Source organism: Pleurodeles waltl, chromosome 6, assembly GCF_031143425.1.
Source record: "Pleurodeles waltl isolate 20211129_DDA chromosome 6, aPleWal1.hap1.20221129, whole genome shotgun sequence".
Lineage (NCBI taxonomy): Eukaryota > Metazoa > Chordata > Amphibia > Caudata > Salamandridae > Pleurodeles > Pleurodeles waltl.
Window position 1 is genome coordinate 1,535,970,967 of NC_090445.1, and position 26,132 is coordinate 1,535,997,098.

The window sequence follows — 26,132 nt, forward strand, 5'->3', positions numbered from 1 at the left end:
TCAGATGACATGAAAACAGTTTAGGCAAGTGGACTGTATTTAGCTGTCAAACCAAGACAATAGTCCTGTAAGACAGTACAAACAATTCACAGATACATCATGCTGTTTTTTTCCCCGTGAACAGGTGCTGTTGTCTAATGCCTATATAAACCTATTGTTGAGTCGCACCCATGGAACTAAATTGAATCTAGATGATCCCAATGAAACAAATGAACGAGGGCCAAGAGAGACCATGTAATTTGCTAAAAATCGCACAGCTTAGTCAAGTGAACAAATAAGGATTTAAACACTGGTGCACTAAAGCAGAGTAACAATACCGTAGGGACCCCCTGCAAGGAACAGGGAGGTGGTCCCCCACCACGCTCCTATTTCACACTTGTACCCACCTCCCATCTCCATGATGCCTCGCTGAGCTATCACATGTTTCAAAGTCTCACGGGCCCTGAATATTGGCAATAGAGCTGTCCTTTGGGTAAGACTTACCTTCCAGGGTCAGACCTCATGTATCAGAGATAAGCTTTAAAGATTTGATAGCCCGAGGCCTAAAAAGGTAGAGCTATGCCCTCAGGTTAAGCTGCTACTGTTGTATGACTGCTTAAACATCACATACATCAAAGACTGAGTTGCCTAATCATTCCCCAAAAAATTGCAAGAATCATATGTCTCATCATACTCAAGTCCCAAATCTTTGATGCGTGATCGATCGGGCAGCAAATCTGGATGCACGGCACCACTAAGGTCATCTTCACAGTAATTCAGGATGCAGTAATTTCACACGAGGAATTACATTAATGGCCTGCTGCTTGGGAGCACCAACCTAGTAGAGCCAGTAACAATTCTTCTATGCACATTTAATCTGGCCAAGACTAGATATTAGGGTACTGTCAAAACCAAAGTATGTGTTCATGGGGTAGTCCGGTTTCCTCACATTGACACTCGAAATCAACATTATTGTGAATGGCTGTTTGCATTCAAATCATTAGAACTCAGAGACCGCCGAAACATAATCATCACACAGAATATCCTGACCATTCCCTAGATGAGCGAGGGCCAGTTTAGACTTCTGCAACCTCCCTGACAGGCTTCCTCAGATGTTTACACCAACTATTATGAGGCTGAGATCATTCCATGTCATGAAGTAATTCTGAAAATATAAAAGTGATGGCCACTTTGGGGGTTGACCAGGCCTTGAAACCTGTGATGGCGCACAGTTCCAGGGTTGGTAATTCACAGAATACCTGAAGTCTCTCTGAATGAAACACTTCAGTATTGCTGCAAGTGGTGAAGATGTATGGACGCTAAACTATGCAAGCTGTACCACAAGAGCAGAGTGCGACATCCTAGAGTGGGCCGTCCGCTTATTCCAGATTGAATACAGGGACACGCCCCTGAACAGCATGGCTAGAAATCAATGGTCATGAAGCCTTCGATCGTCCATTTGCACATTAAAAGTTTTCTTTCATTCACTGGCTTTCTATCAGCTGTTGTGCACCACTCTGGTGTTTTTTCTACTTGTCTCTATCACCGGATTCTCTTGTTCTCTTTTGCTTGCTATTTCCCTCATATTTCCACTTTTTTACTTTCTCTTTCTCTCTGCCTCTGTCAACTTTCTCACCCGGCTGCTAATTTCTAGGTCTCTCTTTCTCTCTCTTCCCCACTTCCTGTCTGACTTGTTCCCTTTCTGTTCCTCCCTCCTTCTCTTGCTATTCTTCTATCATCGTTGAACTCTCTATCCCTCTCCTGTTATCTCTATTGAGAGCTGTCTTTTTCCATTGACTCGCCTTTCACTTTCTTTACTTCTCCTTCTCTCACTTCCACTTCCACTTTATTGCCCTCTCTAACTCATCCTTACCTTTCTCTTTCATTTCTCAACCTTCTTTATCAGCTGTTCCCTTCCTCTCATATGTGTCTTTTTCACTCTTCCTCAATGCTCTCTCTGTTGTGTCTTCCTGTATAATGTGAATTCTTCCCTTCCCTTAGTGGCCTCCCACTACCCCTGTCCTGTGTTTTATCACCCATACTGTTTCCCTTTTTCTTTCTCTGCCCACTCAGATGCTCTGAGGCAGAAAATGTTGTGAGGGTACTGTAAGGTAAGAGAAGATTTCCTCAATAATGAGACAGAAACTGATACATTGACAAAGGAAGCACCGTAATATCCTCAGCAAGATAGGGCATACAACCTACCATGCATACAGGCCAGTTTCCGCATCTGATAACCCAACAAACTTCCCTGCTCCCTTTATCCTCCCCACATTTTCCACCTCTCACTCCGTTAATTCCAATATAAACATGCATAACGATAAAGTGTCATTTAACAGTAATATATGTAATTCATCTTTCCCATAAACAAAGAAGCAAAATGTTATTAAAACTAAACACCAAAATCAACAGAAAATAAAGATTCACCTCAGGACATAATCATGAAGTCTAACAGGTAATCTGCATGTTGTGTTACTATTCACACGTTTCTTAAATGACTTTCTATGACCACACAGGACACTAGTGGATCAACCTGATCATCAGTAGATACATCTGTAATAGATATCGAATTCCAGGTTGGATCTCTCCTACACCTATTCTCAGACACATCCAAGAACACCTTGCTTCTGCCCTTCCCACAATTCACCCATTCAGGTGCCTCTCCTTTAAACAAAGAGACACAACTAAGATTCCATACGGTTTAACTGACTACACCCACATAGTTCTGAAACATTTGAGTAACTCAAAGAGGATCCGACCAACACGCTAGCTCTTTACCTATAATTTTGTTTTTCCTTAAGATGGACAAAGTCACCTACTCTCACACTCTGCTTGCTGGGAACACCCTTTCTTTTATCCATATTAAATTTCATCTGATACTTATAATCTTCTACAACTTTCTTTAGTTTATGAAAATCCATATGTGTCCATTTTTTTTTTATTCTTCAATCACCATGGAACAAGGTTAGTACTTCTCGTACATCTCCTCGGTAATTCAAAAGGACTCACCAATGTCACAGAATTAGGAATAGCCTTATATGCGAATAACATAGACTTTAACACCTTTCTCCAATCCAATCCTTCCTTGACAGTCAATTGAATGGCATCCTTCACCACTTTACTGAACTCTGAAATTTTTTTGTGAATAATACAACATCTTTCTGAATAATTCTGGGTATATTTTCTGACAAACAGAGGTCCATTGTCAGTAACAACTTCCTGTGGAATTCCCTCTTACAAAGCACATCATCCAAAAACTTCACAAGAAGTAACCTCCTTTATCATTTTAATTTCTGGCCATTTGGAAACGTTACCCCCAATAACTATACCAAATGTGTGTTGCTTAGGTAAAACTACAAATGGGCCAATTACATCAACCCCCAGCTTCCTCCATGGTGCTTCAGGAAATACAACCAGATGAGAATCTGTAATTAATGTCATGGCAGATTTATTACTATTGGCACACTTATGACATAACCTAATTTGATGATCCACCATGACTTCTATACCTGGCGACCCAAAACTCTCTCTGACGTGCCATCTGGTACTAGCAATTCCCATATGCCCTTCATGAACACTATCAATGATTTTCTTTCTCAAAAGAAAAGGTGGTACAAATGTATTTCTTTTCACAACAATACTATTCTCAATGGCACATTCCTCGCGTACCTTAAAGAAACCCACCAATTCCACAGAAACATATTGTTCCTCAATCACTTTCAATAAGCAAAACGACATGTCTCAAGTCAGAGTCCAACCTCATTTTCTCATTCCACTTTCATTCATGAAAAAAAGGATGATCAACAAGAAATCAAATTAACATCAGCCAAAGTGAACGCTACTTCACATTCATCCAGTTTTCCTTCTATGATATTCCCATCTGTCACCGGGAGCCACAACATACAATCAGCATGAATGTTAATCCTTCCTGGCACATTTCTATTTCATACTGAAACGTTTGCCGTCTAGAGGCAAGTCTGGACAAGCAAGTTCTCATAGTGCGTCCACCACCTGGTGTCATCATGTTCATCAAGAGCTTGTAATCAGTTTTCATGATGAATATGGTACACCACAAAAATATCCTGAAATGTTCTGATCCCCAAACGCATGCAAGCAACTCCCTCTCTATCGCGGATTAATGCTGTTCTGCATCAAAAAGTGCCCTTGACCCATATGAGACAATCTATTATCTTCCATTCTCTCGTTGCATAAGCACTCCCCACAAATCACAATTGCTTGCATCTTCAACACATTCCTTATCAACAACAAATAGTTTAAGGCAAGGTGCTTTAACTATCAACCACTTCATTTCATTGAATGTTTGTGTCATACTTTCATTCAACATGAATTTGGCATTTATGTATTTTTTTAGTAAACCCCTAAATGGTTTCACTTTAGAGGTATAATTTTGAATATATTTGGTATAAAATTCAGTTAGACCAAGGAAAGCAATCAATTGTTCTTTAGAATTAGGAGCAGGGGTCTACAGAATGCTCTCCAGATGGCTGTGTTTAAGCTTAATACCTGATCCACTAATTAGGTGTCCAAGAGATTTCATTTCATGTTTTCCAAATGTCCATTTAGTGATCTCTAGGATTAAACCTTTGTTCAACAAAGATTTTAGGACACTATCTAGATTTCTTTATTTTTCTTCCACATCACATTCAAAAACTAAAATGTCATCTTGGAAAGCATTACCCTTCATAACCCTTCAAGCATTTCTTTCAGTAATCTTTGAAAGACCGAGGCAGCACTTGCTAATCCAAATGGTGTTCTACTGTACCAGAACAGACCTTCTGGAGTAATGAATGATGTTTAAATCTTAGATTTGTCTTCAAGCTTGTCCTAATGGTACATGCTCGCCTGATCTAATTTTGAGAACATTGTGCACCTGCCAAAGTTGTAACCATTAGGACGTGAATGAGAATTAGGACGTGAATGAGGATCAATCCAAATAACTCTATTTAGACTGCACAAATCGATGCAAAGCCTTAATTTCCCTGATTCCTTCACTGAAATACCAACTGGAGATACCCAGGAGAGGATTCCACCAGTTCAATAATGCCTTCATTACTCAAGTCATTCAACACAGCTTTCAGCTTCTCTCTATAAGAAAAAAGAACATTCCGGAGTCTATTTCAAGTAGGTACATCGTCATCGTTCAATATTATATGATGCTTAAAACCACAAAATTCACCCAATTTACCACTGAAAACATCTCTATACTTGTTGGTTTTTAGGTTTAAAATTAACTCATCCAAATGAGGAAAACATTTAGTGATGTTAAGCAAATTATTTTCCAGGTTATCCGTCACATAAACTGTAGGATTTGACCTAGGATCCTGCCTGATGCCCATTTTTCTTGATTACGCCACCCCAACAAAGATTGCCCACTCCCTGCCACATACATCTTTCCACAAGTGTGTTGCCCTGAGAAATACAAATCTGCCCAAAAATACCCAAATAAATCAATTTTGTGGCCAGTGTATCTACCAGGAGATATATAGGGCTTTAGTAAAATTTTGTGATGTCACTTCTCTTTAACAATGTCTTGCCCAATGATACTATACCACACATATGAATCTACAAGAACAGTGACCCATTTCCCATCAATGGTGATATTTCATGAAGGAAACCCGTTTTCGACTTTATCTTCACTCACACTTAAAATAGTATTGGGATTCTGCTTGATGATGCCAGAATTGATCAATTTCTGCTCATTAACATTAATCGAGTTCACTCTAATGGTACTCGTCAAACATACTCTATTAAAATGACATTTTTTTTACACTCAGAGCATACTTTATCCATTGCAGGACAATATTTAGAATTACCAAGATGAGACCAACTACCACACCTACAGCATGAAATAGTGCTTTTTAGGGTCAACTTTCTGTAACATAGGTTTCTTAAACTTGCCCCCGACATTTTTAGTTACAATATGAACTTCATTGCCTAAACTGCCTCTAATTTCTTAAACAAAATTTTCAGAATGTTCAATAGCTTTAGCAATTTCAATGGCTGCATTAGGTGGCATATCAGTACTTGTCCAAAGCCTTTCTTGAATTGTCTTGTTTTTCATCTTCATTCAAATCTGATCCTGATCATAATTTATATGTTCGAAATCGAAAGTTGATGCTAATGGTCTTAATTCAGATACATACTTCTCCATGGATTCATCCACACTTTGTTTCCTAGAGTAAAATCTAAATCTTTCCATTACCACATTTGTTTTCCCACCATAACTTATACATATTTGTTTACAGGAATATTGATAGACATCTAAATCACCTGGATTGACCAAGACAGGTAAATCATTATTCACCTTTAAACCAAATCCACCTAGACAGTGTTTAAGAAATGATAACTTCCTTTCTGGTCTGCAATCAACCCCTTCCAGTACTTCAACATATGCATGAAAACAGCCTGCCATATCTCCCAATTGAATGAGGTTCACCTGGCACTGGAAGAAATGAAGGAGGTGGTACATTACCAGACATTCTTAACATAGCAAAGAAAATTAATTATCCAAGAGTCATATTAAACAGTCAGTTTACATTACAAAAAAGTTAAAATGAAGAAGGTAGTCTGAGATACTTGCAGGTGTGAGCATCACCATAACACAACAGTTGTGTGCAGTAGTCCTTGTTTCTGATCAGCTGACTCTTCGCTCAAGAAATACGTTTTGCAATGCAACTTTCGGCAACAAAGGCAGTTCCCAGGGTTTGCTGGAAATTGGATCCAATAAGGAATTCCTTAGTACGTGGAGAAATCAGCTTCCAAGTAAAATAACTTCCTGCAGTATTGTCAATGTACAGGACGTCGTTTGATGCGTGATGGCGGTACACTTGTAACAGGAACTAATAAAGATATCTGCCCGAGAGCAAGACATGTAGTTCAGCATACCACAACCTGTTTGTGTTATCTGAAAGCTGAGAAACTGAGGAAAGGAAATAATCGTCAAAAAGGTGCAGTAATCCACCACAATGCCAAAATGTTCTCCAGGAATAACAAAAATTCTGATCCGATCGAATATCCTTAATCGATGATCCTTGATAATTACTGAATGGGATCCAATTCCACTCCAGCTCGTCGCCAGTGTAAGGTAAGAGAAGATTTCTTCAATAATGCCACAGGAACAGTTATGTTTACAAAGGAAGCACTTTGATATCATCAACAAGATAGGGCATACAACTAACTGTGCGTACAAGCCGTTTCCAGCATTGGCTAATCCAACAAACTTCCTTCTCCCGTTATCCTCCCCGCATATTCCAACTCTTACTCCGCTAATTCCAATATAAACATGCAAAACAATAAAGCATCTTTTAAAAATAATATATGTAATAGGCACCTTTTTGCTGTCTCCATCAGCAACATTAATTTAAGAAAATGTTGCAAGTTTGTTACTTTATGCTTGGATAAACACACGGGATTCCCAAAGCTGCTACTTGTGTTCCTTTGCACTGCATTTGTATCACACCAGAGGGTCTCCCTGCCAGCATGCGAAACCCTGCATCCCCTTCCTCATCCTGTGTGGCCCTCTAATACGCCCCTACACTAATGCTGAAATCGTCAACTACCCAAAAAGACCAAAATTCTCTTGTCTTTTCATACTCCTTACATTTCTTATCCCTTAACCTGATGATGCCACATGCACAACAAATCGTCCAGTATATGTATAGTAAGTGGAAGCAGCTAGGTCTGTGGATATTATTGTTCAGGCCATAGTATTTTGATGTGCATTCCCTCTCCTGTTGAAATGTTTGTTTCTAAAGTTCACTTAAGTATATAATTTTTTTCATCGACTAAAACTGAATATGAAAATATCCTGGTTGGGTCACATAAAAAATGAATGTGTCCCTGTCTTGTCAGAATTTAATACTGAGATATTAAAATTGAGTTTTTGGCTCTTTAGAATTATCTCTATTGTTCTATTTGTCAACGTAGTTGGAAATGGGATTTCAAATAAAGAGGTTGCCCTGTTTTAAAATGAAAACATGTAAGGGCAAAAATCCCTAACATACTGCACACTGCACTTGATCACTCACTGACAAAGAACTGAGGGTGTCCGGGATATGCAGGATGCAAAAATGGGAGTCAGATTCCTCCATCTAGCTAGCATCCATTTTGACTGTAACTGGGAGTTCAACCAATAAACTACTGAGTCCAAAATCATAACTGACAGATTTAATTCTGGCAGTGATGTTTTTGCGTCCCACTCAATAGTTTATTGGTTGAGGTCCTAGATACAAATTGTGTCACTTAGCTGATCGGTGCATATGTCCCCACCGGCCCCTGGCGACATGTATGGGTGTGCAAAGATTTATTTTGTGAGCAAGGGCTAACGTGGATCACGTCTATTGAAATATCTGTAGTTCCTGCGTTTCCTATGTTTAAGCACAACATTTTTCTTGCCAGGTTTAGTTGGTGCCGACAATAAATGTTCTGTTTTTGCGAGTTAACATTAGAACTGTTTAATTGAGACTTTTAATAAAGGTGGCTTTCCTCGTTTTTTTTCTCACACCAAGTTAAAAGGTGCTCGACCGGTCTGATTTTTAAAATCCCCACTAGAAAACCTCCAGTACCCACATAGCTACCAAGGTTTCAGATTGCTATGTGTGACATTTTCAAAATTTCAGCGTAATTATGAAATTTCAAAGACAATGAGTGACACTTTCGACGCCTCGTCAGGGGTAGTTAGCGCTATATAAAATACGATTACACGTTCCTGCAAGCAGAATCGAGGAATGAAGAAGAGAGAACCATTTAAATATCGTAATATAACAAGAATCCTAAACCTCCTATTGTACACCAGCGCCACCTTGTGGCCTTTCATAAACACTACTCAGATTTTACCTGGCAAAGTGAGAAAGTGAATCAATAAAATTTTACCGCACTTCAGGATTTGCTGTCAATCTCAGGAATTACGGTAATGCGGAGAAAATGACCGAAAATGCGTTATTCTAACACGAGACACGTGGCAGGGCGGATTACCTACTGGTAGGATTCAAGAGAATTATAGGAAGTATGCAGCAGAAAACCTTCACATAACTGTATCATTCATGTCCAACATTAGCCAGGCTTGACCATGTATCGGTTTTGTAATCTGGGGCTTGCTGTAGTCTCTTTCACAATCACAAGCGTGGGTTAGAAAATGACATGCGAAGGAACGTTAAAAAAAGCCTGAACTGACAAAATCATCTCTTTAAGTCATACTAAGGGCATGGTGTCACATTTAAGCAGTCAAATTTAAGTTGTTTCACGGGATCAGCGTGGTGACATCTATGGTCCCAAGCGATGCCACCTCTGCCCTAACACCTGGTATTTACTTTCCGGTACACTCTCCATTGGCCCGACCGACTGCTCAGTTTAACTGTTCTCCATGGGAGGATCGCAGAGACTATTCGGCTATATCCACCTCAAACCACGCCCTCTTCTTAAGAATCGCGCATTGAACCGGAAGCGCTTGACTCGCACGCTGCAAGAAAACAAGCATGGCGGCACCGGGCAGCAAGAGGTGAGAAAGTACAGGCATCCGGCTTGTAATAAGTGTAGTTTGAAGGAATAAGCTGTGTTATGTGCGGAGTGTGGGTTGCGCGGACCTAGGGCATAAAAGATGAGCGGGTTTTCAACGGAAGGGTAAAATGCGTCCAGCGCGTGTGGATGTGTGTTAAGAGACGAACATGCGAGAAGTTCAGCTGTAGGAAGAAGGTAGAACACAGGGCAGAAGACCAAGCGGCCATGACAACCTTTTATCTAGATGTGGGAAACGTGTGGGCAGGTGACACCTTTGTGGGAAGTTCTGCTGGTTAGATGTCAGCTGTGAGAAACGTCTGTAGCAGGGACAGCAGGGTGGGAAAACTGGCAAGAGAAAGCAAGTGTGCGTGGTAACTTGTGTAGTTGCTTCGGTACGCTCTATTGCTTCATAACAGGTCTAGGGAGTTGTAGCTTAGATGGCATTTTTGTGAGCTGTATGTTTTAGGAAGCAACTCCACGGCACTTTAGTTCTAGGGTCATTTTTAACAGGGGTAGTAAGTGAGGAGAAGGGAGCAGACTGGACAGATGGTGCAGTTGTGTGGTGAAATATCGATATCTGGTGCAGCCTTTGTAGTTGGTGCAAGAGCTACGGTGGTGCATGCAGGTGCAGGCTCTCGTTGGCGCAGGCTTTACTGGCCAGTCCATATAGGTGTGGTAACAGCCACGAGGATGAGTTATATAGCAGGGAAGCCACTCCAGAGATGGACTCTGTAGCCTGGGGAGCAGACGTGGCCCAGCCTTCATATCTGTGGGAGCAGTTGTAAGGATGGATCTCTAACTAGTGGCGCAGTTTTAGAGATAACAGCTATATTATTAAAAGAAATACACAGGTTCCATCCAGTGTCCTGAAGCGAGCAGGCAGATGACGTCAATTTAATTATATCAAAACTTCAATAACAGCCTCTAATATTATGACAGCACTTATATTTTGTAATGGTTTGTATTATATTTATATTTAGGCTTTGGTTACGCCACCCTCATGATTATAAAAGGTTTAGAACATATTGGGACTCTATGTCAAATCTTTGAATATCCATAAGCTTGTGAAAATGCAGAAGCCCTGTTTCTCAGTGGGTTCAGTTTGGGCCAGCTTTCTGACAACTGGATAACTTTGTGCCAGCCTAACGCTTCAATTATGTCAGGTTTCTGATTATTGAAAAGTTCAGGATATGTTCTTGTTTTAATCATGTAATTGTATTTATATAGCGCTTACTACCTCTGACAAGGTGTTGGAGCGCTGTTCGGCGAGTAGCACACTACTCCGTAACCCAAAAGGATTAGTCTATAGAAATATGAGTTAATTTGAGTGGTGCACATGTGAGTCTTTTAGTTGGATTGAATAGAACAATGGACGGATGGAGATTGAAGAATCCTGAAGTGTTAATTGGGAGATCATAGTAAGATTATGTTTAGGATGAGTAAAGAGAGATGGAGGAGGGAAGAGTCTGTAGAAAAGGATTAGGGAGATCATAGTAGTAAAATGAGGTTTGGGATGAGATAAAGGGGAGATAAATGAGGGGGAATTTAGTAGAGTTGTTTAGGCGATCAAAGTAGTAAACTATCGATGTTTGGGGTGAGACAGGAGGGGCAAAGGGAGGAAGAGTCTAGGAAAGGTTACTTTGGAGTTCACAGTAGTAGAATGGGGCAAATAGGCAAACAGTTTGACAGTTCTTTTCTATTCCACTGCATGAACACAAAAACATATGATGCAGTTATCCCTTGAGGGAAAGTGGATTATTATTTGGGATGGACAGGAGTCCACCTCCCAGGATGAAGCCATACAGTGGTAGAAGTCACACAATTTAATAAAATAAACCTGTGCTCAAACCCTGCTCATCTGACATAAAGCAATCAGGCTTAAATAAGAGGCAGTGTGTAACGTACTTCAGTATTGTACATATAGCCGAAAAAAATCACATTAACCACAATAAAACTTCACCACCAATTTTAAAATTAAGAGAAATATTTTATGAGTAAAATAGGACTAAAATAACCAATATGGAAAACCAGAGATTAATACAAAATATACCTACCCAACAAAAATGTCCTGGGTGATCCTGTTCCAGCCTTGCTTGACCACACAAGTACTGCGGTGTGTGCTCACAGATGAAAAGTGGTTGCCAAGCTGCGAACTTCTCTGTAAGCGTCTGTGATTTTTTCAATGTTCCTCAGGCAACAGGCCTGATGGTGAACAGCTTCAGCAAAAAGAACTGGCAAATCTAATAGGTTACATTCAAAAGTCTAGTTGTTGCTGGGTGGGCACCCTTCTGTCTGTAGGTCATCAGACAGTCGGCTGGAAAAGAGTCAAGTACAACAACTGGAAAAGGGGAAGAGAAATTATAAATATTACATTCAAGGGGATTTGACATTGTGCTGGCTGAGCATAGGGAAAACTGCAGTAATTTACTGACTGATTATATAGGGAGCTGGCAAGGGTGTGCTCATTGGTTATATAAGACTATTGATGGGACGTTCTACTTGTTGGGACACATTCTCTCAGTCGCATCAGCTGGGGTTGGACTATGTCCCCCAGGCTCCTCAGCTTCATCTCGCGCTTTTAAGTGCATTAGGCCGACACATCGAGGGACGCGCTACTTGTTGGGACACATTCTCTCGGCCGCATCGCCTGGGGTGGGACTACGTCCCCCATGCTCCTCAGCTTCATCTCGCGTTTTTAAGCACATTAGGCCGACACAGCGCGGTGCGTGCCCGGACGATGACTGGGCCAAGACGGGCCTGCCTTCGCCCAATAGAGGCTGGGCTGGGTGCATTTCCCTGACTTCTGTTAAGTAAGTTGATTGCAGGTTTTACTTACTGCTTTTGTTTATACTACCCACTGTTCAGAGATGGGGAAAGGCAAAGCTGTGGATGCCCCCACATACTCTAATGGTAATTAAAAAAGTCAAACAATAAAATGAGTTCTTTGCCCAACAAAGGAAGTAACCCCTTAGAGTATATTGATCTATTATTTGAAGAAGTGGAGGCTATTTTGATAAGCAATTCCATCCTACCATCTATAAAATGCGGCACCTCTGTTACAAAAATTCCTGATATATTTAAGAAAAAGTCGCCGCTGTCTATTCCAGTGGTTCCCAACCTGTGGGCCGGGGACCCCTGGGGGGCCGCGAAGCCTCCTCAGGGGGTCCGCGACTGCTTAAAATATTTAATAATATTAGGTCCCAGCTATCAGTAATGACTCAGTGGGGGTCCCCAGGTTCCAATAAGGATTCGGTGGGGGTCCCCGGGCTCCAGTATTGATAAAATAGGGGTCCACAGAAGTCAAAAGGTTGGGAACCACTGGTCTATTCACTCCAAGGAGACTGAACTAAACACTGTGCCCCAAACTCTTAGACCTAATTCTTCTCCTGTGTCGACCACTACCTTCTCTAGTGATTTGGACGCTGCATTACATGCTACAGATGGCCCTCTTGTGGGGAAAGAGGCTTCCCATCCTCCACTAAGTCCTGAGGTTCTAGCTAGTATGGGCCCCTGGTGGAGAATGGGGGGGCCCAGTGTTTGTGATACATATTTACATCCTGGAGCTTGTGTAGATGACAACGTTGCGGCCAATCCACCCTTGGACATGGGTAGACTGCCATTGTCTTGTGGTAAACCTGATCTGGCTTTCATTCTTCAGAACCTGGACGAAGTCAAGAGCCTGTTGCTGTTGTTAATGGACAACCTAACGGGGGAGCTGGCACAGAAGTGTGCGTGCAAGTGTTTGAGGTCAAACAGGGATGGGACTCTGCCTGCTTCAGGGGGGCTTGCTTACTGTCATTACAGTGCCTGGATCTAGGCCCCGAGCAGGCAACCAACCTTTAGGGCCTGTTATTATTTTCCCTCTTGAAAGTTCATCTGCACCCCACATTGAGGGGTCCCAGGTCGCGCCTGCGTTTGTAAGGCGGAAGTATAATACTGATATTAAGGGCAGGAATCCCATTGGGTCAGAGAGGTCCATTAAAGCCCAGCCTGCTGATTATACTAAGGGTTCCTGAGGGGTTGCAGATACCCAGGAGCCTGCTGGAGCAGCCACTCCCACAATACATCATATTAAGTCAACTGATGATGTCTTACATCAGACTGGAATGAGTCGGCCAGTTCTTAAGAAACACAGCCGAGGTATGTGGAGCAAAGGAGGCACCATCTACATGGTCGAGGTACCTAAGTTGCCCCCTGGTTCTCTGGAAACCCAGGATTCCCTGATAAATAAGGTCATTTATTGGCTACGAGTCCAGCGTAATTGCCTTTCAGTTATTCACGCATTCTTGAGGTGGGTAGACCTAGTCAGCTTGGTTCAAATTGTGATTTTATTTCTATTCGTTTTGTGGATAGGCTGCTGGTGGATAATCTCATTGATTTTAAATTACGTACTTACCATTTTAGGAACTCCAGAGGGGTTGGTATCAGACTCAAACTTTCCCCGCCCATTGGCAGTCCACTCACATTCCGTGGTGGTCCAGGGGGCGGGAAGTTTGACCGTAGCCAAAAGCATGTTCTGGCTCCGGCAGCAAATCACTTCCATACATTATCAGAAGCTGACTGACTATACACAGATCCTTATCCAATAGCCTCAACCTCGACTTCTGACGCCAAACCTGGAGCATCTGTTGAGATTACAAATCATAGGGAAGCCCAGTGCTCCAGGCCTAGAGTCCTGGTAACTAGCTCTGATTTTTCTATTATGACTTGGAAGCTGGCTGTGCTAGACAGGTAGTTGGGGGGATCCTGAGTGGGTTAACTATATAAATAAGCAGGATATATTCCTATTCCAGGAGACTTGGGATGATGACCCAGTTTCCTTGGATGGGTTTTTATCATACTATGCCGTGGCCCAGCCCACAGGGGGGGGGGGGGTAAATCTGCCATGCCAAAGGGGGTCTACCAATATTGCTAAATAAGAAATTACAGTGTGATCACTTTGCATTAAAAATAGATTCCCCTGATATATTGGGTGTCCAGTTGGTATTTGATCGAGATTTCAAGATAACTATAATTGATGTATATGCCAGGTCTGTCCCACGGGGACTAGAGTCTCGGACCTTGGCTCAGCTGTCTGAATATATGGCCATCATTAAAAGATATGAAGGTGGACTTTCGTCACAAGAGTGATCACAATCCCCTGCTTCTTACTGTACACATCGGTGTATTTAGGAGAACACAGAACATCCATCTTACTGTGGTCCCAGAGCCACTTTTGGATAACAGTTACATTCATGTTAGCTGGCCAAAAGTAATGTCTAACCCTTACTTGATCAAGGAAATTTACCAACTGTTTGTTGATGTCATTGCTAACTACAAGGAGCTTGAGGTTAGTAATATTCCAATCCTCAGCATTCATGAAGAAATGATACACAAATTACAGAATATCTTTTATAGGAAGATCACTACCAAGCAATCTGCTGATTACAAAATTAGAGAGTGGTTTAACAAAGACTGTCCTACGGCCAAATTAGCATTAAATCAGCTATTATGTCTCATTCACAGGGGGCGATTAGAACAGCTAGATTCGCCTATCATAAGATCATAACACAGACAAAGAAAAGTTGGGAAGACACAACCTGGCAGAATCTGCTTGATACAACTAAACATGATGATAATGCGTCATTTTGGAAGCTACTGCCTAATAGACATAAAGGGGGCAAGAGCACAGTTTGCACTCATATTCAACCAGAAAGCTGGGTGGACCATTTTTCCAAACCTATGCTCTACCTTGTAATTCTTCAACTTATGAATCATCCCCCCAGCAGTCGGTTAACACATGCTTTTTGCCTGACGATCAAGGAATGGATACTTCTAACCATGATGACCTCATTGTTTTCACACTGGGGGAAACTACATCTACAATTAACTCCTAAAAATCTGCTAAAGCACCAGGCCCTGATAAGATACCGGGGGATCTATATAAATCTGAACCAGTAATTTGGTCCTGGTATATAAACATGATCTCAAATGTTATAGCAGCTTGGGGCACAATACCTAGTACCTGGAAAGGGGCCAAAATAATTCCCATTTATAAAAAGGATGATGTGAGCTCCCCTGTAAATTACAGACCCATTAGTCTTATTGATAACCTCCAGAAAATCTTCTCTAAGCAGCAGCTAAGGCTGTTGGATTGGGCTCAAGCCCATCAGGTTCTATCCCCACTCCAGTCGGGCTTTCGCCCAAAAAGCAGTACAGTGGACCAGGTTTTTAGGCTGTCCCTCCTATATTGGAAATATGTAGTCCTTGCTAAACAAAATGTATATGTCGCTTTTGTGGATCTTCGGTCTGCTTTTGACATGTTCCCCAGAGAAAAGCTATAGGGTGTTCTGCATAGAATGGGTACTCCTGCCAACATAATCCTTCTACTACAGCGGCTACACAAGAACACATATGCCCAGGTGAGATGGGGTAATCAGGGAGAATTAATAGATCATATTGCCATTCAGCTGGAGGTTCGTCAAGGGAGTGTCTTGGCACCAACCCTATTTACTTTATTTATAAACAAGGTGATACAAGCTGTGTCTCTCTGTCAAAACGATGCCCCCTCCCTAAATGCGCAGAAAATTCCCATATTACTTTTTGCAGATGACTCCCTACTCATCTCTAAGACCCCAATGGGTCTCCAGATTCTTGTTGACAGGTTTACAACATTTTGTGCAGATTATGGCCTGGAACTGAACGTGAGCAAAACCAAATTAATGGTGTTCAGTTCAGGACCAGCTAGGAGATGTATCATTATTTTAGATGGGGCCCCTTTAAGCAAGGTCAATTCAATAGACTATCTGGGAGTGAGGATCTCAAACAATTTACATTGGGAGGATCAAATTATTAAAAGTGAGTCACTTCTTCAACACGGGCCAGGCGCCATCTTGCGCTTTTATAAAAGTATTGCCACAAAAGCCATTTGCCCGGCTATTAAGCTCTATTTGGCAAAAGCGCAAAGTGCTGCTGCCTATGGTGCTGAGGTGTGGGGATTTTGTAATACCACCAAATTGTCTGTGGGCGAAAATAGTTTCGCCAGAGCACCACTTGCCTGTCCACGTAGCACACCCTTGATTTCTGTGTTTTTGGATCTTGGGTTTAATCGCATTTCTGATATGATAGCTCTGAGACCCTTACTCATTTTGGTAAGGATCTGGCACACACCAGAGCTTACTATTTAGAGGGACTCCCTTATTGATATCTTAAAAAGACCCAATGCAGCCTATACCCCATGGCTCAGGCATGTGTGAAATTGGTTTTGTATTTTGGGACTTGGGAACTACTGGGGAAATCCACAGAATTTAGGAAAGGCCCAGAAACAATCTCTGAAATCAGTTTACTGGTCCTGTGTTAGAAATAACTACCTTCTTTGTACATCACATGGACGATTGACTAACCAATTTCTTGATTTTAAGTTGTATCCCCAGTTTGAATCTTATCTAGACGTTATTTCCGACTCATTGGGTAAGAGCTTGTACGCCTGTTTCCGTTTTGGGTGTTTACCGCTATTGTCTTTAACTGGTAGCTGGAGATCAACACCAATATCTAATTTATGTCCTGGCTGTAATGATGCTCTTGAATCTGTCAAACACTTTGTTTTTTTGTCCAGTGTATGCTCTTCCCCGCTGTAAGTGGATTTGTCCAGTCTGTCGGAATTTGGGCAATTTGTATCGCCTTAAGGATCTTGAAGAGCGATACTTTGACTGATTTGATTTATGCCGGTAGCAAGTTTCTTGTGGCCGCATGGCATATACGTACTTGTCTTTTAAAAATATAGTAATTTAAATATGTATGATGTAGGACAAGAAACTAGAGATGTTTAGTTTATTGTACATTTTGAATGATGTTTTTAATTCTTATTTATTTTTTTATCTAATTTGTAATTTTTGGACTATTGTGTGCTTTTTTTTTTTTTTTGCTACTTTGATGGTTATTTATGTCCGAATAAAGCTTGTGTTTTTTATTTAAAAAAAGACCAATGATATGCTTACTTTAAAGAATTGCTGTTTGCCACATGATGGTATTTTAAATTGCTTGATAGTTGCATTGCGCCCTTCTACCTTTTGGTATCGTAGCACTCTGGGATTACTATAATCATGGGTTGGTTCAAATATGGGGCTATGGTTATCATCAGAAGTGTATTTAGGGTTCTGTTTAGATTTCTTACTAAGGTTAATGTTAGCAGTGGGTTTGTGCTTAGTCACATCCTTAAAGTTAGGATTAGGTTTAGGCTTGTGTTTATGGTTATTTGGAGGGTCACAGTTGGTGTTAGGCTTTGGTTTAGCACTGCAATTAAAAATAGGGTTCGAGTTACAGTTAGGATTATGCTTAACCTTAGGTTTAAGGTTAGCTTTAGAGATACATGTGTTAGGCTCACATTTATTTTTATACTTAGGTCCGAATTTGCATTCTGATTGCTCCAAGGGTATATTTACAACTAGCATTGGCGATGTGCATGTGTTTAGGGTTACTTTTAAGTTTAGCGTTGTCGCGTAGGCTCTCATGTACTTTCTACGAACCCTAAAGACTAAACGCCTACCACGTCTATCGGCAATGTACCAGACTGTATCCTTGACTGTAGCACAGAGCGAGCAAGAATGTATTGTTTGAGAACTCCGGTGCTGAAGTAAGCTAAACAGTGTGATAGAAGAAAATAAAACAAGACAGTGAAACTGGTCATAGAAAAATAACAGTGCGAGGCTGAATAAAATGCATCTAGAACAAAGTGCACAGAGGCCTAATGCTTAAAGCAAACCCGCAAAGGCTATATTAAAAATGGCTACACTACAGCGTTAGGGTTATGCTTCAGCTGAGATTTATGTTTAAATTTAGAGTTATATCTAGTGTTAGGTTGATGGTTAAGATTAGTGTTATGCATGTATTTCGTGTTTTGTTTACGTTTAGGGTTAGAGTTACACTTGTGCTTTGTGTTATGTTTAAAGTTGGATTCAGAATTAGTATTATATTTAGGCGTTTATTTTCATTACAGGTTAGCAGTTTGTGTTTCGGGTCTGTTTAGTTTAGGATTAGGACTAGATTTAGGTTTGTGCTTAGTCTAACCCGTAGGGGTAGTAGAGTGTCACAAAGTTGAGTATAAGGAAGTAGAGTTCAGTGGTGCAGAGTTTGGTGGGGTAGATTGAAGTAGACTTGGGTGGACTGATTGGAGTGGGGGACTGGACGGGGTGGATTAGATTGGAGTGAGGTGGTCTGAAATGGGGTGGATTGTATTGTATTAGAGTAGGGTGGTTTGTAGTTGGGTGAATTAAAGTGGAGTGGGCCTAATTATATGGGATATGAGAGGGGTGGATTACCCTTGACTGGAGAGTGATGGATTGGAGCGCGGTAGGGTGCATTGGACTGGGTGGATTGTACCTGGTGGATTGGGTGGGGTAGATTGAAGTGGGGTGGGGTGGATTAAAATTTGGTGGGTGGGAATGGATAGCAGTGGGGGGTGGATTGCATTGGGGTGGAGGGGGTAAAATGGATTAAGTGGATTGGACTGGATTGGGTTGGACTGGAGTGAGGTGGATTGGAGTGGGATGAAGTGGACTGGATTGGGGTGGGATGAAGTGGACTGGATTGGGGTGGGATGAAGTGGACTGGATTGGGGTGGGATGAAGTGGACTGGATTGGGGTGGGGTGAAGTGGACTGGATTGGGGTGGGGTGAAGTGGACTGGATTGGGGTGGGGTGAAGTGGACTGGATTGGGGTGGGGTGAAGTGGACTGGATTGGGGTGGGGTGAAGTGGACTGGATTGGGGTGGGGTGAAGTGGACTGGATTGGGGTGGGTGGGGTGGATTTGAGTGGGATGGATTTGGCTGGATTAGAGTGCAATGGATTGGAGTGGGGTGGATGGATGGCATTAGGGGGGGTGGATGATTGAGTGGGGTGGACTGGAATGGGATGGACTGTATTGGCTTGGAGTGGGACATTTATTTTGGATTGGAGGGAGGCAGATAGTTTTGGATTGGGATAGGGCTGATTAGAGTGAGTCAGATTGTTTTGGTTTGGAGCGAAGTAGATTATTTTGGATTGGAAGGGGCAGATTGTTTTGGATTGGAGTGAAGTAGATTGTTTTGAACTTAAGTGGGGAAGACTGTTTTGGACTGGAGTGGGGAAGATCAGAGTGGACAGACTGTTTTGGATTGCAGTGGGGCAGATTGTTTTGGAGTTGCGAAGATTTTTTTGGATTGGAATGGGGTTTAACTGGTGTGAGACAGATTGCTTTGGATTGGAGTGGGGTGGATCGTGGACTGGCTTGCAGTGGGGTGGATATGGGAGTGAGTGGGGTGAATTGGATCCATTGAATCCTTTCTTAATTTATTTTCTGTGGACTTGTATTGTTAATTGCTTTGTCAGATTTTTAAACATTTGCTCAATTTAAGAGAATGCTAACTGTAAACAAACCCAGATTGTATTTGTGGTCCACTGCTAACATTGCCAACTGAGAATCAAAAAACTGCTCACAATCTGTATGGGTATCTGTATTATTCAGAAAAGCTAAGAACCTTGAGGTAGAAAAACATGTATTCAACTGGTCATTGAGTGTATACAAAACAACATATATTACAATTCAATGAATTTGTCCATCATTATTAGGGGCGACGCTGTAAATTATAGGAATAATTTTTATACATAATATTGTACCCAGCAAAGCATAAGACCCAGACACAGGACAATAAACTGCCTAAAGTGCTTCTTAGGGAGATGTGGTCTTGTGGTGCGTGTGAGAAGAATCCTAAAAAAGCCCATTAAAAGTGATGAAAAAAATAATGGTGGTAGAAAAAAAATGACTAAACTATTACCAGTAGACAGTAGAGCACCCTCTGATGGTTTTACATGAGTTAACAGTTCATATGCTCTACGGCAGCCATTTTCTTTAGGTCGAGTGCGCAAGAGCTTTGACCTGTAGTAAGTATTATGGGCTTTTAACTTCACCCATCACTGTAATTTGTTCCAATGCTTGCCTTTCAAAAATCAATTGATGTAATTGGTAAACTCTGTACGTTTGTCCCACCTTGAGGCTGTTTTTGTCACGCCTTGCAGACTGCCCCTGCTACATGGATTATTGCACGATTTCCGATATACTTCAGCATGGGCATACCATTTTTTTATTTTGTCTCTCCTTTGTGCTGCACGGTGGCCATGGTGCTCACATCACAACAGCGTGAATTCGATCAGCGGTATTGGAGCGGTGGCCACATTGTTCAGTTACCTGATCAGTCATTTCTTGTGGCTCTCTCCTTAAAACACTTGAAATTGGTAAATGCTTTACATAAAAGAGAAATCCTTAAAGTGAAAACGGATCTTCCCGCACAACAGGAGAGCCGATACTACAATATTCACTGCACTCAGGAAACTCGTCCCAAAATGCTGTGCAGGCCATTACTTTTACAAAACATTTTTGCTCATAACTCAGCCGGTGGTGGCCCCAGGACAATGGGACCACCACAAAAACATTCGGCACGACACACTCTTTCTGTCTAGGCCACCTCCGGATACCCACACTAAGCTAGTGGTAACATCAAAATAACCCCTCCCACCATTCAATGTCTTTTTAGGTGCTCTCATTTTTAAACTTTTGTTTTACAGCTGGGGACAACTTGTGTTTTAGGAGCCTTTTTTGTAATATCATTGCTATAGTCTGCTACCCCTGAAAATGTGTAATGCTCTTCAATCCTCTAAGAGCTAAATATATGGTTACACTGCATTTATTTATTGTCATTTTCTTTTTGTGTCGGGCTACCTATATAGTTACATGACCATGCTACTTATAAATGCTATTTTCATTGGCTGTTCTAAGCATTACAGTCATATCAACCAAGTAAAATATTCGTAGCACAGAAATCTGCCCCATAATGCTTTGCAGGGCATTCCTTTACAAAACATTTTTGCTAATAACTCATACTGTGGTGGTCCTACGACAATAGGTCCACTTTCAAACATTGACCACAATGTGCTCTTTTCTACATCGTCTCTGGGTACCCAGACTATGTTAGTAGGAACTCCAAAATAATATCCCCTACCATCATTCATTATCTATTTAAGCTCTTTCATGGCTGGAACTGTTGTTTTATAGCTGGAAGGAGTTATGTTTTATGGGTCTTGTTTGTAATGTCATTTTAATAGCCCTGCTAGCCCTAAAACGCCCTCTAGGGGCTAAGTATATGGTTACACTGTATTACCTTCTCCTGTTTTTTTTCTTCATGCGGTTATGCCCTCTAGGGTCTAACAATGTGGTTACATGACAACGGTTCTGTTTTGAGAATTAGTCTAATGCCGAAAGTTTCTTTCTGATAAAGGTTTATATCAGTGGTTCCCAACCTTTTGCCATCTGTGGACCCCCACTTTATCATTACTGGAATCCAGAGACCCCGCTGAATCATTATTGGAATCCAGGGAAACCCCCCCACTAAGTTGATACTGAAAGCTAGGGACCTAATCTATTGATATTATTTAATTTTCTAAGCAGCTGCAGACCCGCTGAGGAGGTTTCACGGACCCCCAGGGGTCCCTGGACCACAAGTTGGGAACCATTGGTTTACATGATAATTGTATATGTTTTCATAATGTCTCTCTATTACAATTGCAAACATGATTCAGGCCAGCGGAACATCCATATTACACCATGACTGTTTAAACACTCTGTTTATATGTTTGGGTGACCCCTCTAATTTTATTTCTCCTCTGTGGCTGTCTTGTGTCTTTTCTTGGAGAATTGTGTTACCCAACCAGCAACTCTGATGGTCGGAGTGGTGAAAGCGGTATTCTAATGGAATTAGCATGGCAGATTTAAATTAGGATGCTAAATGGCAACATTTTAATTTTTTGCTGCAGCTAGAGGAAGAAGATAAATGGAAGTGCTTTAGTTATATGCAGGGCCACTGGAATTAAATGGCAGGAAAAAACAAAATTATGAGTTTGACCAATTTTGGGCAAGAAAAGTCCAGCTATGAATTTACAATGCCAATAGTTCTTATTCAAGGAAATGCGAGACCCATTGCATTGCAAATGCTTGGTTTTTTTAAGTGTTGGCACCACTGAGTGTTGATGGCATTTCCACCCCAGAGTGAAATATGGGTCATTGTTAGACATAAGAATGGAACGGACACTATATAGATCATATGTCATTAGAAAAATACACAAGTAAAGTTTTATGGAATTGATTTACAAATAGTCTTCCAAAAAATGCTGCCAGTCATTACTTGAATTTCCTGGAACTTCGCTCCTGCAGGTCTACACCTTTTTATTGACCTGACCAACCTCTGCCTGGTGGCGCACATTCTGTTTTACCACTATGCCGGTTTTGCACCCACCCGAGCCACTTTGTGTCATTTGACCTAATTCTTTTCTTGTCTGTCTCGAACCAGAACCATGGCTTTGAAACATGCTTTTTGCTTCTGCACGAATCTGCTTGAAATGATGTACGTGCACTGATCCAGAGTGGGAAAGAAGGTGCTCAATTGTTTTACACATTGCACAGTTTACTACATTTATTAAATAGTGAGAGGTGTTTGAATATATACAAACCACTAGAATAAATTGTTACCTTTTTAGGAGTGTCTAAAAAAAAGTCCAAAATAACAATTGTTGATGTATCAGTCCAAATAGCAATCAGCCCTTCGGTCATCATCAAGACAAGGAGGTAGCAAGGGAAGTATCTGTACTGAGATTCTGATCTACCAGACAGCCCTTGCAGAGAGTCAGATCTTCTTTCACCTGCTTAAGCCATCTAAAGTTGCATGAACAATTAACTCAAACAGTTCACCTGCGACAAAACCTTCTGAAATAATTTCAGACCAGAATTAAAGCACGCTGTAGCACTGAAAAATCTATTTTAAAAACCCTTGCTGATTCTTAGCACGTCCTCGAGGCGGGTGTCCCTTTCCTGCTCATAAAACTACATCTGGCTGAGGCACTCAACATTCAACCATTACATTTTGATATAACTGCGATAGCCTGCATGGTGTGGATGACATGGTTCAGAACTGCTTCTATTCGTATCTCAGAAGCAGGTCAAAACAGGGGGATTGCCCCACAAAACTCTTATTCCACCCCTCTATCTGTGCTTTTCAACCCTTACTCACTTGGTGACCTATTAAACGACTCTGACATCATTTATCATCTTTATTCCAGTGCTCAGCTCCTATATCTGTATGTCTCTCTCTCCCATAATACCCCCAAGTAACGACCATCGATACCTGCGTGCCTTTCTATCACTGATATTCATTCCCCTTAAAAACGAGCTCCATCTTTTTTTCTCATGTTCACTAGTCTATACCCTAGCACAATTGGCTGGACTTTTTCAACATACTACAGAGGAAATCAGTCATTGAACACTGCAATTTTATTGGCTTTTCTTTGAAAATATGCATCACCTTGCAAAGTCACACTAATAATTTGACAGAAAATTTTAATCACTAGATCAGCCTCTCTGAGCCAAACACTTTCATGCTGATCAGGACCTTTAAGAGGCTATTGGAAGCTCTGGCCCTCTCTCAGACTAGATCATAGCAACTCGTTTCTCACAGGGATCTTTCAAATCCACATATCCCCATTCAGTACATCTCCCATTACGTCTGCCCATGTAGTGAAAGTATTACATCACCTAAGTAATCTAATGGTGGGGATTGCTTTCAGTTGAAGGTGGATGCCTTTTCAAACTAGCCTATTTTGTCCTAGAATATCAGCACTCTGACCCCAGTCAGGTCACCCAACTTCTAAATATCTGTGATGCTTTTCTCTTAGAGTCTGGAATATTTAAAAAAACACAACCTGTCATTCTTTCTACGGTTGTGTATCCAAAATTTTGGGACTTTGGGCCATATGTACGAAAGCTTTTTCCCATAGACACAGAATGGGTAAAATCCTTTGGTACATCTGGCCCTTTGTTCCTCCCTTCACTTGTAATCTTCCTTTCTTTCCACCCATCAAAAGCGAGACAAAACCCTTACAGTTTATTCCCTCTTCCATCCCCTCTTAAATCATCTCTGCTCCTCAGACAGATCCTATGTTACTTGGACAATCTCATTTAAGCCTCTCATCAAGACCGCTCCCTTCAACTCGAAGTTCTGATGTCACATTGTTTGAGTTACCAAACCTCTGGCTTCTTGTTTAGTCAGAGCTGTATAGTTGTTCAGTTTATTTCTTTTTCAAATCTACTTTACATATTAATGCATATTTAGCTGGACACACCTGCATCCAGCTTTGCCTTCCTGTTGATTCATATGTTGCTTAGCTGGTATTTCTGATTATTCTGCCTATTCACCCTTTATTCCAGCTAGCTTTGTAAATACTTTATGTAGTTTATTTTATATTGAACATGCACATTTTCTATTCCTTTATTGCCCAACTACTGCTACTGATGTGCTCTGTAAAGTCCTCCAGTGCCTTTAAGCCTAGAGGTGGACGACAAAACTGGTAAAATAAAGGAATTATATCTTGACTAGTTCTGAGAGGTAATTTTCCTGTTTTCAGTCTACATGGGTGACTGATGAGCTAGATGGCTTTACATTCTGCCTTTTGTTTTTTCAGGGACTGGTGCTCATTGCCCTGCTAGTTGGGCTTTAGTGTGTATTGTGTCAGTAGAACAGAGGCATATACTATGGGGTGTGTTGCAGTTTGTTATATGATGTGAGTGTAGAATTATTGTTTTACATAGTATGATGTTTCTGTCAAATTTGGTTGAGAGGCCTTATAGTGATTTTCTGTTTGGTCAGGTAAAGCAATGCCACCAGTGTAGTTTATGTGCTGTGGTGTTCTGCTTGAGGTATGGAGGTTCTGGAACAGCAGTGGAAAGTGGGCTATCCTCCTCCTCCTCTTTGGATTTACCCCTATCAACCTTTTGTTTTTTCGTTCTGTGCTTTAGTCCTCATCTCCTCATGTTTTTCGTTGTTGCATCTATAAGACACCAGACTCTAGTGGTCAGGAATATTCTGTGTTGCTCCTCATTAAGAGTATGTTGCCTGCCCCCTTAATCTAGGCATTCCTTGTTAGGAACATTTCTTGTTTTCCATAAAAGGTCCCAGTTTTCCACTTTTTTACAGGTGGTATTTTGACCTTTGTTGTGGTGTGACCATATGTGACTGAATCACACTCGCTGTAATCTGTTAAAACTGATTTTTGAGTTGCAAACTTCAGTGCCTTTAATATCAGTTCAGTTCTCTGCCGAGAGCTAGTGAATCAAGCATTTCATGGGTTGCAGTGGACAGGGATAGAAAGTGTGTGGGCACTGTGCTTGTCGTGAGTGTGAATTTGGGGGAACATGAAGTGTGGCTCTTGTGCTTTGAGTGTATGGGTAGCACAGATTTACTTTGATATTCGTGATATCCAGTGTAAATCGTGGAAACATCCATAGGTTCCTCTGAAGTGGACCAGGCAGGAAGACTGGAGGCAGATGCCCTTTGAAACATAGGGACAGTTCTGGTATCCGTCTTGCTTCACTGTTTCCCCAGAGGTGCTAATACAGACAGTTTGTGTAGAAGCTGATTGCAAAAGCTATGCTCTCTTTCTTATGACTGTCTCCATTTACCCTTCCAAGGACCACCATGCTCGGCACCCATTTCCTGCTAAATTTGAGTGACAACAAAGTCAGACTGACCTTTCTGGGGATTAATAAACAAATATCACAAAATGGCTGAGTCCAGCTTATG

At 41.3% G+C, this 26,132-nt stretch overlaps 1 protein-coding gene across 2 annotated transcripts in view; it reads left to right on the top strand.

Annotated features, from left to right (window-relative positions):
* Positions 1-9,379: 9,379 nt before the first annotated feature.
* NOC2L (NOC2 like nucleolar associated transcriptional repressor) overlaps positions 9,380-26,132 on the top strand; it is a 432,367-nt gene continuing 415,614 nt past the window's right edge. The window contains exon 1 of one of the 2 annotated variants that reach the window (XM_069241122.1): positions 9,380-9,496. In XM_069241122.1, coding sequence (XP_069097223.1) covers positions 9,474-9,496 — 23 coding nt within the window. In that variant the 5' untranslated portion in view covers positions 9,380-9,473. Of the gene's footprint in view, positions 9,497-9,574; positions 9,691-26,132 lie in introns of those variants that run through there. The other variant, XM_069241123.1, reaches the window with a different exon arrangement.